This window comes from Notothenia rossii, assembly GCF_949606895.1.
Source record: "Notothenia rossii genome assembly, chromosome: 5".
Taxonomy (NCBI): domain Eukaryota; kingdom Metazoa; phylum Chordata; class Actinopteri; order Perciformes; family Nototheniidae; genus Notothenia; species Notothenia rossii.
The window spans coordinates 92,073,125-92,088,124 of NC_136903.1; the positions used below are offsets into that span (position 1 = coordinate 92,073,125).

The 15,000-nt window shown below is 42.4% G+C and overlaps 1 protein-coding gene across 1 annotated transcript in view; it reads right to left on the reverse strand.

Annotated features, from left to right (window-relative positions):
• LOC307038961 (poly(rC)-binding protein 4-like) overlaps positions 1 to 15,000 on the reverse strand; it is an 83,872-nt gene that overhangs the window by 18,969 nt on the left and 49,903 nt on the right. Inside the window, exons 3-7 of the mRNA XM_079680630.1 lie at positions 13,828 to 13,851; positions 8,330 to 8,362; positions 6,914 to 7,030; positions 3,145 to 3,276; positions 42 to 170 (exon numbers count right to left, since the gene is read on the reverse strand). Of these exons, the coding sequence (XP_079536756.1) occupies positions 42 to 170; positions 3,145 to 3,276; positions 6,914 to 7,030; positions 8,330 to 8,362; positions 13,828 to 13,851 (435 nt within the window). The remainder of the gene's footprint in view (positions 1 to 41; positions 171 to 3,144; positions 3,277 to 6,913; positions 7,031 to 8,329; positions 8,363 to 13,827; positions 13,852 to 15,000) is intronic.

Genomic DNA, 15,000 nt, shown 5'->3' on the forward strand with positions numbered 1-15,000 from the left:
CACACACACACACACACACACACACACACACACTCTCTTACCTCCAGGATGACGGTGCAGATGAGCTTCACACACTGGATGATGGCTTCCTGGTTCCCAGATATCGTGACCTCCCTCTCTGTGGAGTTAGGGAGGAGATCCCCTGCTACCTGCACCTGAGCACCTGTGGTCTGCACACACACACACACACACACACACACACACACACACACACACACACACACACACACACACACACACACACACACACACACACACACACACACACACACACACACACACACACACACACACACACACACACACACACACACACACACACACACACACACACACACACATCCCTTCTGTTATATACGTGGGGGGAGGAGAGGTCTGACAGGAGTTCTGAGCAGTAATGTCAGATCAGGTAATAACACACAGGGAGAAGATTTGACAGACGCTCAAAGTGATGAAGAGGAAGGATTTATATTATTATTAATGCTGTCAAAATTATCGCGTTAACGGCGGTAATTAATTTTTTCAATTAATTGCGTCAAAATATTTAACGCATGTGCAGAATGGCCCGCCCCATACATCCCACCAGTGGCAGCGCTGGGGTAGGCTACAGCCATACCAAGAAATGTCTTAGCCCCACCTTAGCCCCACCTTAGCCCCCACCATGAAAAATGATGTTAAAGTAAGCAAAATAAAGTCCGCCAACTCGCGCGGAGTAAATCACACAGACAGCAGTTAGTCAGATTGATTTCAGTAGCCACTTGTCTGGAAATACCGAAGACTAGAAACGGTTTTCAAAACTTTTGTCACGTAGTGATCGTCTTCTCAATAGAACATCTTTGATAATGTTTTCTGGCCAATCAGAATCAAGATAACGGCGTCGTGTTGTTGCAGGAAGTCCTGACGGAGAATACTTTTACTGTAGTACATCTCTTTATACATCGATACAACATTACGTGTTGATAGAAATGAACACGTAATGAAATAAGTTCCCCGGTTTGATGAGTGATAGGTGTGTGGGCTCTCTTTCATTCTGACACACAGAACAATGTTATAATAAACATACTGTGTGTTAAATGGATATATCCGCCTTCTTTCATTTATCTTTCCATTCCCACAACAATATACATAAACAAATTGGCATATTTCAGACATAGTTCGAATGGTGATTAATCTGATTAATTAATTTTTAAGCTGTGATTAATCTGATTAAAAACTGTAATCGTTTGACAGCCCTACTTCTTATACAACCTGCAGCATAGTTATCACCGCAATAAACCGTATTTAATTTAGTCTTAATGTTCAGGATTTCATTTCAGTATCTGTCCTTGTACATATCATATTCTACTAACATGTATATCGACTTCTTTCACTATTATTTATTTGGGTTTTTTGTATTTTCTTATACATGTTGCATTGTTGGAGGAGCTCAGGTCAGAAACATTTCATTGCCATTTCTACTCTGTAGCTTTGTGCTTGAATTGAATCAACAAATCATCCAGAAGTTTAAATAAATCTGGACCTGATACTTCTCATTCTTTAAACCAAAGTGAAGTGATGCTGCGACATGTTGCGTCATGTCAGATGATCATTTAAAACGCATCGTCTTTACTCTGTATTTGTAGTCTTGTGTTTAACAGAGATATAAGGGTTTACATTTCAGGAGGTAAAGAAAGAGAAAGGTGGGTTTACGGTTTAATGATTGGATGTTCAGAAAAGTCTAAATTTTGATATTTTCAGAAGACAGTCAGATATTTTTAGACTTTCAGGAAAAGGTCAGAATTTTGACTTTTCCAAAAAAAAATCAGAATTTGAGATTTTCAGAAAAAAATCTGAATATTTGGAAAATATTCTGAATATTTATTAAGAAAGTCGGTATTTTTAGGAAAAAATCTGAATTTTAATATTTTCAGATAAATGTCAGAATCTTTCTCTTTTAAGTCAGAATTAGCGATTTTCTCCCAAAAAATCAGAAATGTTGATTTTTTCAGAAAAAATCTGAATATTTTGGAAAATATTCGGAATATTTGGAAAAAAATCTGAATTTTGTATATAATAACTGTTGACTGGAAACGGTATTTCGATCTCTCTGTCTGTACACACCCTGTCACCCGATGGACACACGAATATGGAATTGTGAATTTCGCACGAAGATGGCCCCGAACCACACAAAGGCAACATTTACATTTAAGAAATACAACTGCAACGAAAGTAACACAAACAATTATGTTAAAGTATTTTGATACTGTTCTGATATGTTCAGACTTTGTTCTTTACTTTCTCCGTCTTTATATGTAGAAGATATTACGTTTTCTCCGTCATGTTGTTTCCATAGCAACAACAACTTCCTGTCAACTCGCCTTCAAAATAATATATTGTATCCTTTTTAGTTTCACAGAACACAAATTGGGTTATTTACATCATATGTTTACATGATTTTGTTGTGCAATAAAACAACCAGATGGACACACGATAAAGGAAATGTTCAAATTCGGCTCTGATCGTAGCAACATCGGGACATTCGTGAGGGCATCTGAAACCATCTTTGACATGCCAAAGATTTTGCCACCGCTCCCGAAGTTGCTGCCGGAGCCTGAGAAACTCCACCGGCGGTCATACGATGGCTTCAGATGCCCTCACCAACGGCCCCATGTTGTTACGATCAGAGCCGAATTTGAACAATTTCCTTAATCGTGTGTCCATCGGGTCTCCATTTCGGGACAGTGTGATGCGGGCTTAACGGAAAGAAAGACAATAAAGTTGACTTTATACTTTTGCCTTTTGACGGCTCCCACAGGATTCGTCTTCTTATTATAGACACATGCATTATGAAGCATCTGGACTACGCTGTAAATGTGTTGTCTTTTTAATTTACACACGGCACCTATTGCAGTCTGTCCGCCCTGAGAGAGGGGTCCTCCTCTGTTCCTCTCATCCAGGTTTATAACATTGTTCCCATTGACTGAGGGGTTTCTCTGGAAGGTTCTCCTTGTCCGATGTGAGGGTCCGAGGACAGAGGGGGTCGTACTGATACTCTGTACAGACTGTGAAGTCCACTGAGACACATGTAACATTGGTGATCTTGGGCTATAGAGATAAACATTGATTGATGGACTAAGGGTCGTTTGAGCATCATCTGCTCCTCACCTCTCGGATCTCTTTGATCTTGGAGCCTCCCTTCCCGATCAGAGAGCCGCACTGACTGGCCGGGATGACGAGCCGCAGCGTGACCGGAGGACGGGAGCTAACAGAGCCGTTAGCCACCAACGCTAACACGTCCTGAAACAGAGGGAGAGTGATTACTGAGGAGATCTACAGCAGTACTCAGATCCCCTACTTAGTAAAAGTAGAGACGTTTTATCAGCAGGAGAGGACTCTTTAAAGTAGAGACACTACATACTGATATACACCTGCACATCAGCAGGAGAGGACTCTTTAAAGTAGAGACACTACATACTGATATACACCTGAACATCAGCAGGAGAGGACTCTTTAAAGTAGAGACACTACATACTGATATACACCTGAACATCAGCAGGAGAGGACTCTTTAAAGTAGAGACACTACATACTGATATACACCTGAACATCAGCAGGAGAGGACTCTTTAAAGTAGAGAGACTACATACTGATATACACCTGAACATCAGCAGGAGAGGACTCTTTAAAGTAGAGACACTACATACTGATATACACCTGAACCTCAGCAGGAGAGGACTCTTTAAAGTAGAGACACTACATACTGATATACACCTGAACATCAGCAGAAGAGGACTCTTTAAAGTAGAGACACTACATACTGATATACACCTGAACATCAGCAGGAGAGGACTCTTTAAAGTAGAGGACTCTTTAAAGTAGAGGACTCTTTAAAGCGATCTGAAAAGTCCGTATGGATGCTGAATTAACATCAAAATAAATGAGGTGCATTTCTGTCAAATGAGAGACACCATTGATGAGAAAGAAAGGAGAGATTAAGAGAAATGGAGCAAGAAATACTAAAAGAGTGATGAGGCTGGGGGTAAATCAAGAGAGGATTAAAGGAAGTGTGTAATGAGAGACGGAGCGAGTGCTACACTGCAGTCTATTTCAAAATGTAGACGGGAAACAGGACTTTATTTATCCAAAGATACACACCGGGGAATAAAGCAGGCCGCATCAAAACACACGCACACACACACACACACACACACACACACACACACACACACACACACACACACACACACACACACACACACACACACACACACACACACACACACACACACATAAACCTCCTGATTGTTCTCCAGCTTCTGTGTTTCTAACAAAACATTTCTTATTTTTCACCATGAAGCTCTGCCTCCTGTCAATTACTGAGACGGGAACACAGAGGAAACCTTTCCAGTGTGAGATATAAATACATACCCGTCAGAGGAGAGCAGGATGTATTCGCCTCACGTTCCTCTGACGGCCCGACGGCGCTGATATTTACTTTGAGTCACAACGACTAATTTATTGGACCAATCGCATTAGGAGCAGGTGATTCAGGTTATTTATGACCCGAGTTAATTAGAGAGGGAGACTCGGAGAATGAGTGGAGACTGAAAGGGGGCGATGGCATGTCATGAAGAACAGGGGGAGGGTGGGCGAGAGTTCGGGATAAAAAAAAGGAAGACATCAGGAAAAGAGCTTCTGAGGGGGAAAGACGGCCGAGGAAATTAAAGGAGGCTTTTCTGACTAATGGACAATAAGAAAAGTTCTAGGTGATTTGAGAACAAAAACAGTTCAGATTAAAACAGAGAGCAGCTTTTATGGTTCAAGTTATCAGTGTGTATCGTCTCTACTTTAAAGAGTCCTCTCCTGCTGATGTTCAGGTGTATATCAGTGTGTCGTGTCTCTACTTTAAGAGTCCTCTCCTGCTGATGTTCAGGTGTATATCAGTGTGTCGTGTCTCTACTTTAAAGAGTCCTCTCCTGCTGATGTTCAGGTGTATATCAGTATGTAGTGTCTCTACTTTAAAGAGTCCTCTCCTGCTGATGTTCAGGTGTAGATCAGTATGTAGTGTCTCTACTTTAAAGAGTCCTCTCCTGCTGATGTTCAGGTGTAGATCAGTATGTAGTGTCTCTACTTTAAAGAGTCCTCTCCTCTGATGTTCAGGTGTATATCAGTATGTAGTGTCTCTACTTTAAAGAGTCCTCTCCTGCTGATGTTCAGGTGTATATCAGTATGTAGAGTCTCTACTTTAAAGAGTCCTCTCCTGCTGATGTTCAGGTGTATATCAGTATGTAGTGTCTCTACTTTAAAGAGTCCTCTCCTGCTGATGTTCAGGTGTATATCAGTATGTAGAGTCTCTACTTTAAAGAGTCCTCTCCTGCTGATGTTCAGGTGTATATCAGTATGTAGTGTCTCTACTTTAAAGAGTCCTCTCCTGCTGATGTTCAGGTGTATATCAGTATGTAGTGTCAAAGAGTCCTCTCCTGCTGATGTTCAGGTGTATATCAGTATGAAGTGTCTCTGCTTTAAAGAGTCCTCTCCTGCTGATGTTCAGGTGTATATCAGTATGTAGTGTTTCTGCTTTAAAGAGTCCTCTCCTGCTGATGTTCAGGTGTATATCAGTTTGTAGTGTCTCTGCTTTAAAGAGTCCTCTCCTGCTGATGTTCAGGTGTATATCAGTATGTAGTGTTTCTGCTTTAAAGAGTCCTCTCCTGCTGATGTTCAGGTGTATATCAGTTTGTAGTGTCTCTGCTTTAAAGAGTCCTCTCCTGCTGATGTTCAGGTGTATATCAGTATGTAGTGTTTCTGCTTTAAAGAGTCCTCTCCTGCTGATGTTCAGGTGTATATCAGTATGTAGTGTTTCTGCTTTAAAGAGTCCTCTCCTGCTGATGTTCAGGTGTATATCAGTATGAAGTGTCTCTGCTTTAAAGAGTCCTCTCCTGCTGATGTTCAGGTGTATATCAGTATCTAGTGTCTCTACTTTAAAGAGTCCTCTCCTGCTGATGTTCAGGTGTATATCAGTATGTAGTGTCTCTACTTTAAAGAGTCCTCTCCTGCTGATGTTCAGGTGTATATCAGTTTGTAGTGTCTCTGCTTTAAAGAGTCCTCTCCTGCTGATGTTCAGGTGTATATCAGTGTGTAGTGTCTCTACTTTAAAGAGTCCTCTCCTGCTGATGTTCAGGTGTATATCAGTATGCAGTGTCTCTACTTTAAAGAGTCCTCTCCTGCTGATGTTCAGGTGTATATCAGTATGTAGTGTCTCTACTTTAAAGAGTCCTCTCCTGCTGATGTTCAGGTGTATATCAGTATGCAGTGTCTCTACTTTAAAGAGTCCTCTCCTGCTGATGTTCAGGTGTATATCAGTATGTAGTGTCTCTACTTTAAAGAGTCCTCTCCTGCTGATGTTCAGGTGTATATCAGTATGTAGTGTCTCTACTTTAAAGAGTCCTCTCCTGCTGATGTTCAGGTGTATATCAGTATGTAGTGTCTCTACTTTAAAGAGTCCTCTCCTGCTGATGTTCAGGTGTATATCAGTATGTAGTGTCTCTACTTTAAAGAGTCCTCTCCTGCTGATGTTCAGGTGTATATCAGTATGTAGTGTCTCTACTTTAAAGAGTCCTCTCCTGCTGATGTTCAGGTGTATATCAGTATGTAGTGTCTCTACTTTAAAGAGTCCTCTCCTGCTGATGTTCAGGTGTATATCAGTATGTAGTGTCTCTACTTTAAAGAGTCCTCTCCTGCTAATGGTGTGTGTGTGTGTGTGTGTGTGTGTGTGTGTGTGTGTGTGTGTGTGTGTGTGTGTGTGTGTGTGTGTGTGTGTGTGTGTGTGTGTGTGTGTGTGTGTGTGTGTGTGTGTGTGTGTGTGTGTGTGTGTGTGTGTGTGTGTGTGTGTGTGTGTGTGTGTGTGTGTGTGTGTGTGTGTGTGTGTGTGTGCGTACCTCCTCCAGCTTGAAGGTGATCATACTGAAGGCTCTGAACACACTCTCCGTGGGTCCACTGATGGTGATGATTCTCTCCGGACACAAACCCTCAGAGATGTTGATCCTGGCACTGCTCTGTGGGGGAGAGAGGGGGGAGGAACAAGGGAACAAGGGAGGGAGGGAGGGAGGGAGGGAGGGAGGGGGGAGGAACAAGGGAGGGAGAGGGAGGGTTATATTTAGGTAAGGGTAAGGGGGAGGTAGGGAGGAAGCAACGGGAAATACAAGGGAAGAGAAATGAGGGATTGGGTTAGGAAATAAATGGAGGTAAATGGAAAGGGACAGGAACAAGGAGAGAGAAAAGACATTAATGAGGGGTGAGTGAGAGAGAGAGAGAGAGAGAGAGAGAGAGAGAAAGGGGGAGAGAGAGAGAGGGGGGGAGGGGGATTATATTTGGAAGAAATTGGGGAGATAAAGAAAGGACGGTAGAAATAGGAAATACATCAGGAAGTAATGAAATGGAGGTGGAAGAGAGAGAAAGGGGGAGGAATAAGGGAGAGAGGGAGGAATAAGGGAGGGATGGAGGAATAAGGGAGGGAGGGAGGAATAAAGGAGGGAGGGAGAGAGTAGGGGGATATATTTGGGAGGTAAGGAAAAGGACATTGAATGGAAGGAAGTAGAGGAAATTTAACTGGGAGGAAGTCAATAGAAAGGGGGAGAAACAAGGGAGGAGATTTACCTGTGAGAGGCTGGAGAGGAGAGGAGGAGGAGGAAGAGGAGGAGGAAGAGGAGGAAGAAGAGGAGGAGGAGGAAGAGGAGGAAGAGGAAGAGGAGGAGGAAGAGGAGGAAGAGGAGTAATAATAAGGGGATGAAGAGAGGAGTCAGGAGTTAGAGGGCGAGTGTGTGTGTGTGTGTGTGTGTGTGTGTGTGTGTGTGTGTGTGTGTGTGTGTGTGTGTGTGTGTGTGTGTGTGTGTGTGTGTGTGTGTGTGTGTGTGTGTGTGTGTGTGTGTGTGTGTGTGTGTGTGTGTGTGTGTGTGTGTGTGTGTGTGTGTGTGTGTGTGTGTGTGTGTGTGTGTGTATGTGTCTGTGTGTGTGTGTGTGTGTGTGTGTGTGTGTCTGTGTCTGTGTGTGTGTGTGTGTGTGTGTGTGTGTGTGTGTGTGTGTGTGTGTGTGTGTGTGTGTGTGTGTGTGTGAGTCTCCTTCACACAGAACACACTCTTTTCTGTTCTTCTTGTTTATGTACTTATTTGGTAACATGTTGATTTGTTTATGTGTCCGTTGCCTTAGCAACATGCTGTATGTCCCACAGTGAAGACAGTTCACTTCCTGTTTCTCTCAGACATCAAAGCAGTGATTCTCTGTGCTTGTGAGCGTGCTTCTGAAGTCATGGATGAATGAGATGTGAGATAAGAGATGAGAGGATCTGCAGGTCTTACCTCTTCTCGTATCCTCTTCACGGTTTCTCCTTTCTGTGGAAACACAACGGCTTTCATTCATCAGTGGGGTTTCTTTAAAGGGCCCTATGATACTGTGCTTCATCAGTATATCACAGGTCTCAGATAGATCCAGAGCCTGTCTCTGATTGGCTGAAACACCAAACAGATCATTGCAGCATTACCCACAATCCCCTCTGTTTCAGCCCTGTTTCCAAAGTGCTGATTCTCTGTCTGTTACTTTAGATGAAAATAAGGAGCCCCTCCCCACGCCCCTCTGAGAGACATTTGGTTACAAAGAACTCAATAGGCGCGTTCACACCGGAGTACTTTTCCCGTGTAGTTCCGTAAGTAGCCCTTATTTTGCGTTCACACCAAAAAGAGTACTTAGTGCCGGGAACTTTTACCCCCGTGTTTAATCCCTGCTAGAGAGGTGGTACTCTCCTGGGGAGAAAAAAGTACCAATTTCTATTGGCTGGGCGAATTGCAAACCACGCCCCGTAAAACTCTGAAAAGTTTTTTAAAGCCGCCATTGTATTTGCTGGCATTAGCATTATTAGCATTAGCATGATTAGCATTAGCCTCGCGCACCAACACAGAGAGACTAACTTATGGCAACACAAAAAAAAAACATGGGAGCGGTGGAGATGAGGAGGTGTCGGCGTTCTGGCAATTTACTCTGAAGGCTTCAGTAGAAGCTGCTGGGAGTCCCAGCAGCTTCTACTGAAGCCAATCTTCCAACCTTGCTTGCTGATTGGCTAATGGTTACACAAGACAAAACATCGTTATGACATCATAAAGTGTCCAAAATCTGATCAGCTCATTTTCAGACAGGTTTTTATAGAAATGGATCAAAAAGAGAGAGAATCTTTGTTCCTGAAACTTTCAGAGTCTCTTTCCACAGAGGGGACACATGTTGATGTAGAAGAGACATGAAGAAGAGGGGACACATGTTGATGTAGAAGAGACATGAAGAAGAGGGGACACATGTTGATGTAGAAGAGACATGAGGAAGAGGGGACACATGTTGATGTAGAAGAGACATGAAGAAGAGGGGACACATGTTGATGTAGAAGAGACATGGAGAAGAGGGGACACATGTTGATTTAGAAGAGACATGAAGAAGAGGGGACACATGTTGATGTAGAAGAGACATGGAGAAGAGGGGACACATGTTGATTTAGAAGAGACATGAAGAAGAGGGGACACATGTATATGTAGAAGAGACATGAAGAAGAGGGGACACATGTTGATGTAGAAGAGACATGAAGAAGAGAAGACACATGTTGATGTAGAAGAGACATGGAAAAGAGGGGACACATGTTGATGTAGAAGAGACATGAAGAAGAGGGGACACATGTTGATGTAGAAGAGACATGAAGAAGAGGGGACACATGTTGATGTAGAGGAGACATGAAGAAGAGGGGACACATGTTGATGTAGAAGAGACATGGAGAAGAGGGGACACATGTTGATGTAGAAGAGACATGAGGAAGAGGGGACACATGTTGATGTAGAAGAGACATGGAGAAGAGGGGACACATGTTGATGTAGAGACATGAAGAAGAGGGGACACATGTTGATGTAGAGACATGGAGAAGAGGGGACACATGTTGATGTAGAGACATGAAGAAGAGGGGACACATGTTGATGTAGAAGAGACATGAAGAAGAGGGGACACATGTTGATGTAGAAGAGACATGAAGAAGAGGGGACACATGTTGATGTAGAAGAGACATGAAGAAGAGGGGACACATGTTGATGTAGAAGAGACATGGAGAAGAGGGGACACATGTTGATGTAGAAGAGACATGAAGAAGAGGGGACACATGTTGATGTAGAAGAGACATGGAGAAGAGGGGACACATGTTGATGTAGAAGAGACATGGATAAGAGGGGACACATGTTGATGTAGAAGAGACATGAAGAAGAGGGGACACATGTTGATGGAGAAGAGACATGAAGAAGAGGGGACACATGTTGATGTAGAAGAGACATGAGGAAGAGGGGACACATGTTGATGTAGAAGAGACATGAAGAAGAGGGGACACATGTTGATGTAGAAGAGACATGAGGAAGAGGGGACACATGTTGATGTAGAAGAGACATGAGGAAGAGGGGACACATGTTGATGAAGAAGAGACACGAAGAAGAGGGGACACATGTTGATGTAGGAGAGACACGAAGAAGAGGGGACACATGTTGATGTAGGAGAGACACGAAGAAGAGGGGACACATGTTGATGTAGAAGAGACATGAAGAAGAGGGGACACATGTTGATGTAGAAGAGACATGGAGAAGAGGGGACACATGTTGATGTAGAGGAGACATGAAGAAGAGGGGACACATGTTGATGTAGAAGAGACATGGAGAAGAGGGGACACATGTTGATGTAGAAGAGACATGAAGAAGAGGGGACACATGTTGATGTAGAAGAGACATGAAGAAGAGGGGACACATGTTGATGTAGAAGAGACATGGAGAAGAGGGGACACATGTTGATGTAGAGGAGACATGAAGAAGAGGGGACACATGTTGATGTAGAAGAGACATGGAGAAGAGGGGACACATGTTGATGTAGAGGAGACATGAAGAAGAGGGGACACATGTTGATGTAGAAGAGACATGGAGAAGAGGGGACACATGTTGATGTAGAAGAGACATGAAGAAGAGGGGACACATGTTGATGTAGAAGAAACATGGAGAAGAGGGGACACATGTTGATGTAGAAGAGACATGGATAAGAGGGGACACATGTTGATGTAGAAGAGACATGAAGAAGAGGGGACACATGTTGATGGAGAAGAGACATGAAGAAGAGGGGACACATGTTGATGTAGAAGAGACATGAAGAAGAGGGGACACATGTTGATGTAGAAGAGACACGAAGAAGAGGGGACACATGTTGATGTAGAAGAGACATGAAGAAGAGGGGACACATGTTGATGTAGAAGAGACATGGAGAAGAGGGGACACATGTTGATGTAGAAGAGACACGAAGAAGAGGGGACACATGTTGATGTAGAAGAGACATGGAGAAGAGGGGACACATGTTGATGTAGAAGAGACATGAAGAAGAGGGGACACATGTTGATGTAGAAGAGACATGAGGAAGAGGGGACACATGTTGATGTAGAAGAGACACGAAGAAGAGGGGACACATGTTGATGTAGAAGAGACATGGAGAAGAGGGGACACATGTTGATGTAGAAGAGACATGAAGAAGAGGGGACACATGTTGATGTAGAAGAGACATGGAGAAGAGGGGACACATGTTGATGTAGAAGAGACATGAAGAAGAGGGGAAACATGTTGATGTAGAAGAGACATGAAGAAGAGGGGACACATGTTGATGTAGAAGAGACATGAAGAAGAGGGGACACATGTTGATGTAGAAGAGACATGAAGAAGAGGGGACACATGTTGATGTAGAAGAGACATGAGGAAGAGGGGACACATGTTGATGTAGAAGAGACATGAGGAAGAGGGGACACATGTTGATGTAGAAGAGACATGAGGAAGAGGGGACACATGTTGATGAAGAAGAGACACGAAGAAGAGGGGACACATGTTGATGTAGGAGAGACACGAAGAAGAGGGGACACATGTTGATGTAGGAGAGACATGGAGAAGAGGGGACACATGTTGATGAAGAAGAGACATGAGGAAGAGGGGACACATGTTGATGTAGAAGAGACATGAGGAAGAGGGGACACATGTTGATGAAGAAGAGACACGAAGAAGAGGGGACACATGTTGATGTAGGAGAGACACGAAGAAGAGGGGACACATGTTGATGTAGGAGAGACATGGAGAAGAGGGGACACATGTTGATGAAGAAGAGACATGAAGAAGTGGATGTTGCAGAATAGGTGAGCTTTAATGAAGGACAGTTTGTTTAGAAAGAACTATATTTATCTTACAGCTTCTTATAAACTATTCCTTAAAAGTGCTTTACAATTCTGTACCAATTCAAATCTAGGGTAGAGTTGGGTAGCTGGCAGGCTCTGTTGTGATTGGACAACAGCTTAGGGTTGTCCCGCCCCTTAGCCTATCATGTACAATGTGTTGAAGCGCTAACCAATAAGAGTGAGTCCCATAGTGAAGTCACTGTGTTCCAGAAGTAAACAAAAGAGTCCAATACATTTACTCAGTAGAAAAGTACAGCTTTGAGAACACTTTCATGATCAATCATTATAAAACATATCATATCTATTATTCTGAAATGGACCAATCTGCACAATGACTACTTTTACTGTCTTTCACTATATTTTGATGAGAATACTTTTCTACTTTCACTTGAGGAACATTTTGAATACAGGACTTTTACTGTAACAGAGTATTCCTACACTCTGGTACTTCTACTTTTACTCAAGTACAAGATCTGAGTACTTCTACTTTTACTCAAGTACAAGATCTGAGTACTTCTACTTTTACTCAAGTACAAGATCTGAGTACTTCTACTTTTACTAAGTACAAGATCTGAGTACTTCTACTTTTACTCAAGAACAAGATCTGAGTACTTCTACTTTTACTCAAGAACAAGATCTGAGTACTTCTACTTTTACTCAAGAACAAGATCTGAGTACTTCTACTTTTACTCAAGTACAAGATCTGAGTACTTCTACTTTTACTCAAGTACAAGATCTGAGTACTTCTACTTTTACTCAAGAACAAGATCTGAGTACTTCTACTTTTACTCAAGTACAAGATGTGAGTACTTCTACTTTTACTCAAGTACAATATCTGAGTACTTCTACTTTTACTCAAGAACAAGATCTGAGTACTTCTACTTTTACTCCAGAACAAGATCTGAGTACTTCTACTTTTACTCAAGTACAAGATCTGAGTACTTCTACTTTTACTAAGTACAAGATCTGAGGACTTCTACTTTTACTCAAGTACAAGATCTGAGTACTTCTACTTTTACTCAAGAACAAGATCTGAGTACTTCTACTTTTACTCAAGTACAAGATCTGAGTACTTCTACTTTTACTCATACAAGAAGGAAGTACTTCTCCCACCTCTGGAGGTACTCAGAGTGAAACCCTTGTCGTCTTAAAGTCAGGAGCTAATAGCGTTAGCGACGAGGAGCTAACGCTGTGTCATGATCTGCCCTCTGTTATTATGATCAGGGTTTCTCTCACAGTGGAGACCCCCTGCTGTTCCTTCAGGACTTCAGAAGCCTTAACACTGACCGGAGATTTAGCTCACCATTAATCCATATTTCATGGAGCCTTATCTTGAGCGACATGCCAATTTTAGAAACTAAAGATGGGGGAGGGTGTTTGAATACAGGCTTCAGAGTCATGGGGGAGTTACTCATGGAAAGATATCATTTCTACTGCTGCTCAAATACACACGCTCATTTCATCCTCTGCAGAGACACCCCTCCATGTTTAATGCCCTGATATTCAGATTGTCTTTAATGTAAGTGCAGTGAACCTATAAGTGTCTGAGATGCATTTCAGGAGGAAAGGGATTAATAAATGATAACTCACCTTGCCGATAATGCTTCCTACTTCCTGAGGAGGAGAAAGCAACAGAGCATGTTACTGCAGTCGCTCTGAGACGGAGACACGTGATCAAAAACTCCTCTGTTCTCTAGTATGTCTCTACTTTAAAGAGTCCTCTCCTGCTGATGTTCAGGTGTATATCAGTATGTAGAGTCTCTACTTTAAAGAGTCCTCTCCTGCTGATGTTCAGGTGTATATCAGTATGTAGTGTCTCTACTTTAAAGAGTCCTCTCCTGCTGATGTTCAGGTGTATATCAGTATGTAGTGTCTCTACTTTAAAGAGTCCTCTCCTGCTGATGTTCAGGTGTATATCAGTATGTAGTGTCTCTACTTTAAAGAGTCCTCTCCTGCTGATGTCCAGGTGTATATCAGTATGTAGTGTCTCTACTTTAAAGAGTCCTCTCCTGCTGATGTTCAGTTGTGTATCAGTATGTATTGTCTCTACTTTAAAGAGTCCTCTCCTGCTGATGTTCAGGTGTATATCAGTATGTAGTGTCTCTACTTTAAAGAGTCCTCTCCTGCTGATGTTCAGTTGTGTATCAGTATGTAGTGTCTCTACTTTAAAAAGTCCTCTCCTGCTGATGTTCAGGTGTATATCAGTATGTAGTGTCTCTACTTTAAAGAGTCCTCTCCTGCTGATGTTCAGGTGTATATCAGTATGTAGTGTCTCTACTTTAAAGAGTCCTCTCCTGCTGATGTTCAGGTGTATATCAGTATGTAGTGTCTCTACTTTAAAGAGTCCTCTCCTGCTGATGTTCAGGTGTATATCAGTATGTAGTGTCTCTACTTTAAAGAGTCCTCTCCTGCTGATGTTCAGGTATATATCAGTATGTAGTGTCTCTACTTTAAAGAGTCCTCTCCTGTTGATGTTCAGGTGTATATCAGTATGTAGTGTCTCTACTTTAAAGAGTCCTCTCCTGCTGATGTTCAGGTGTATATCAGTATGTAGTGTCTCTACTTTAAAAAGTCCTCTCCTGCTGATGTTCAGTTGTGTATCAGTATGTAGTGTCTCTACTTTAAAGAGTCCTCTCCTGCTGATGTTCAGGTGTATATCAGTATGTAGTGTCTCTACTTTAAAGAGTCCTCTCCTGCTGATGTTCAGTTGTGTATCAGTATGTAGTGTCTCTACTTTAAAGAGTCCTCTCCTGCTGATGTTCA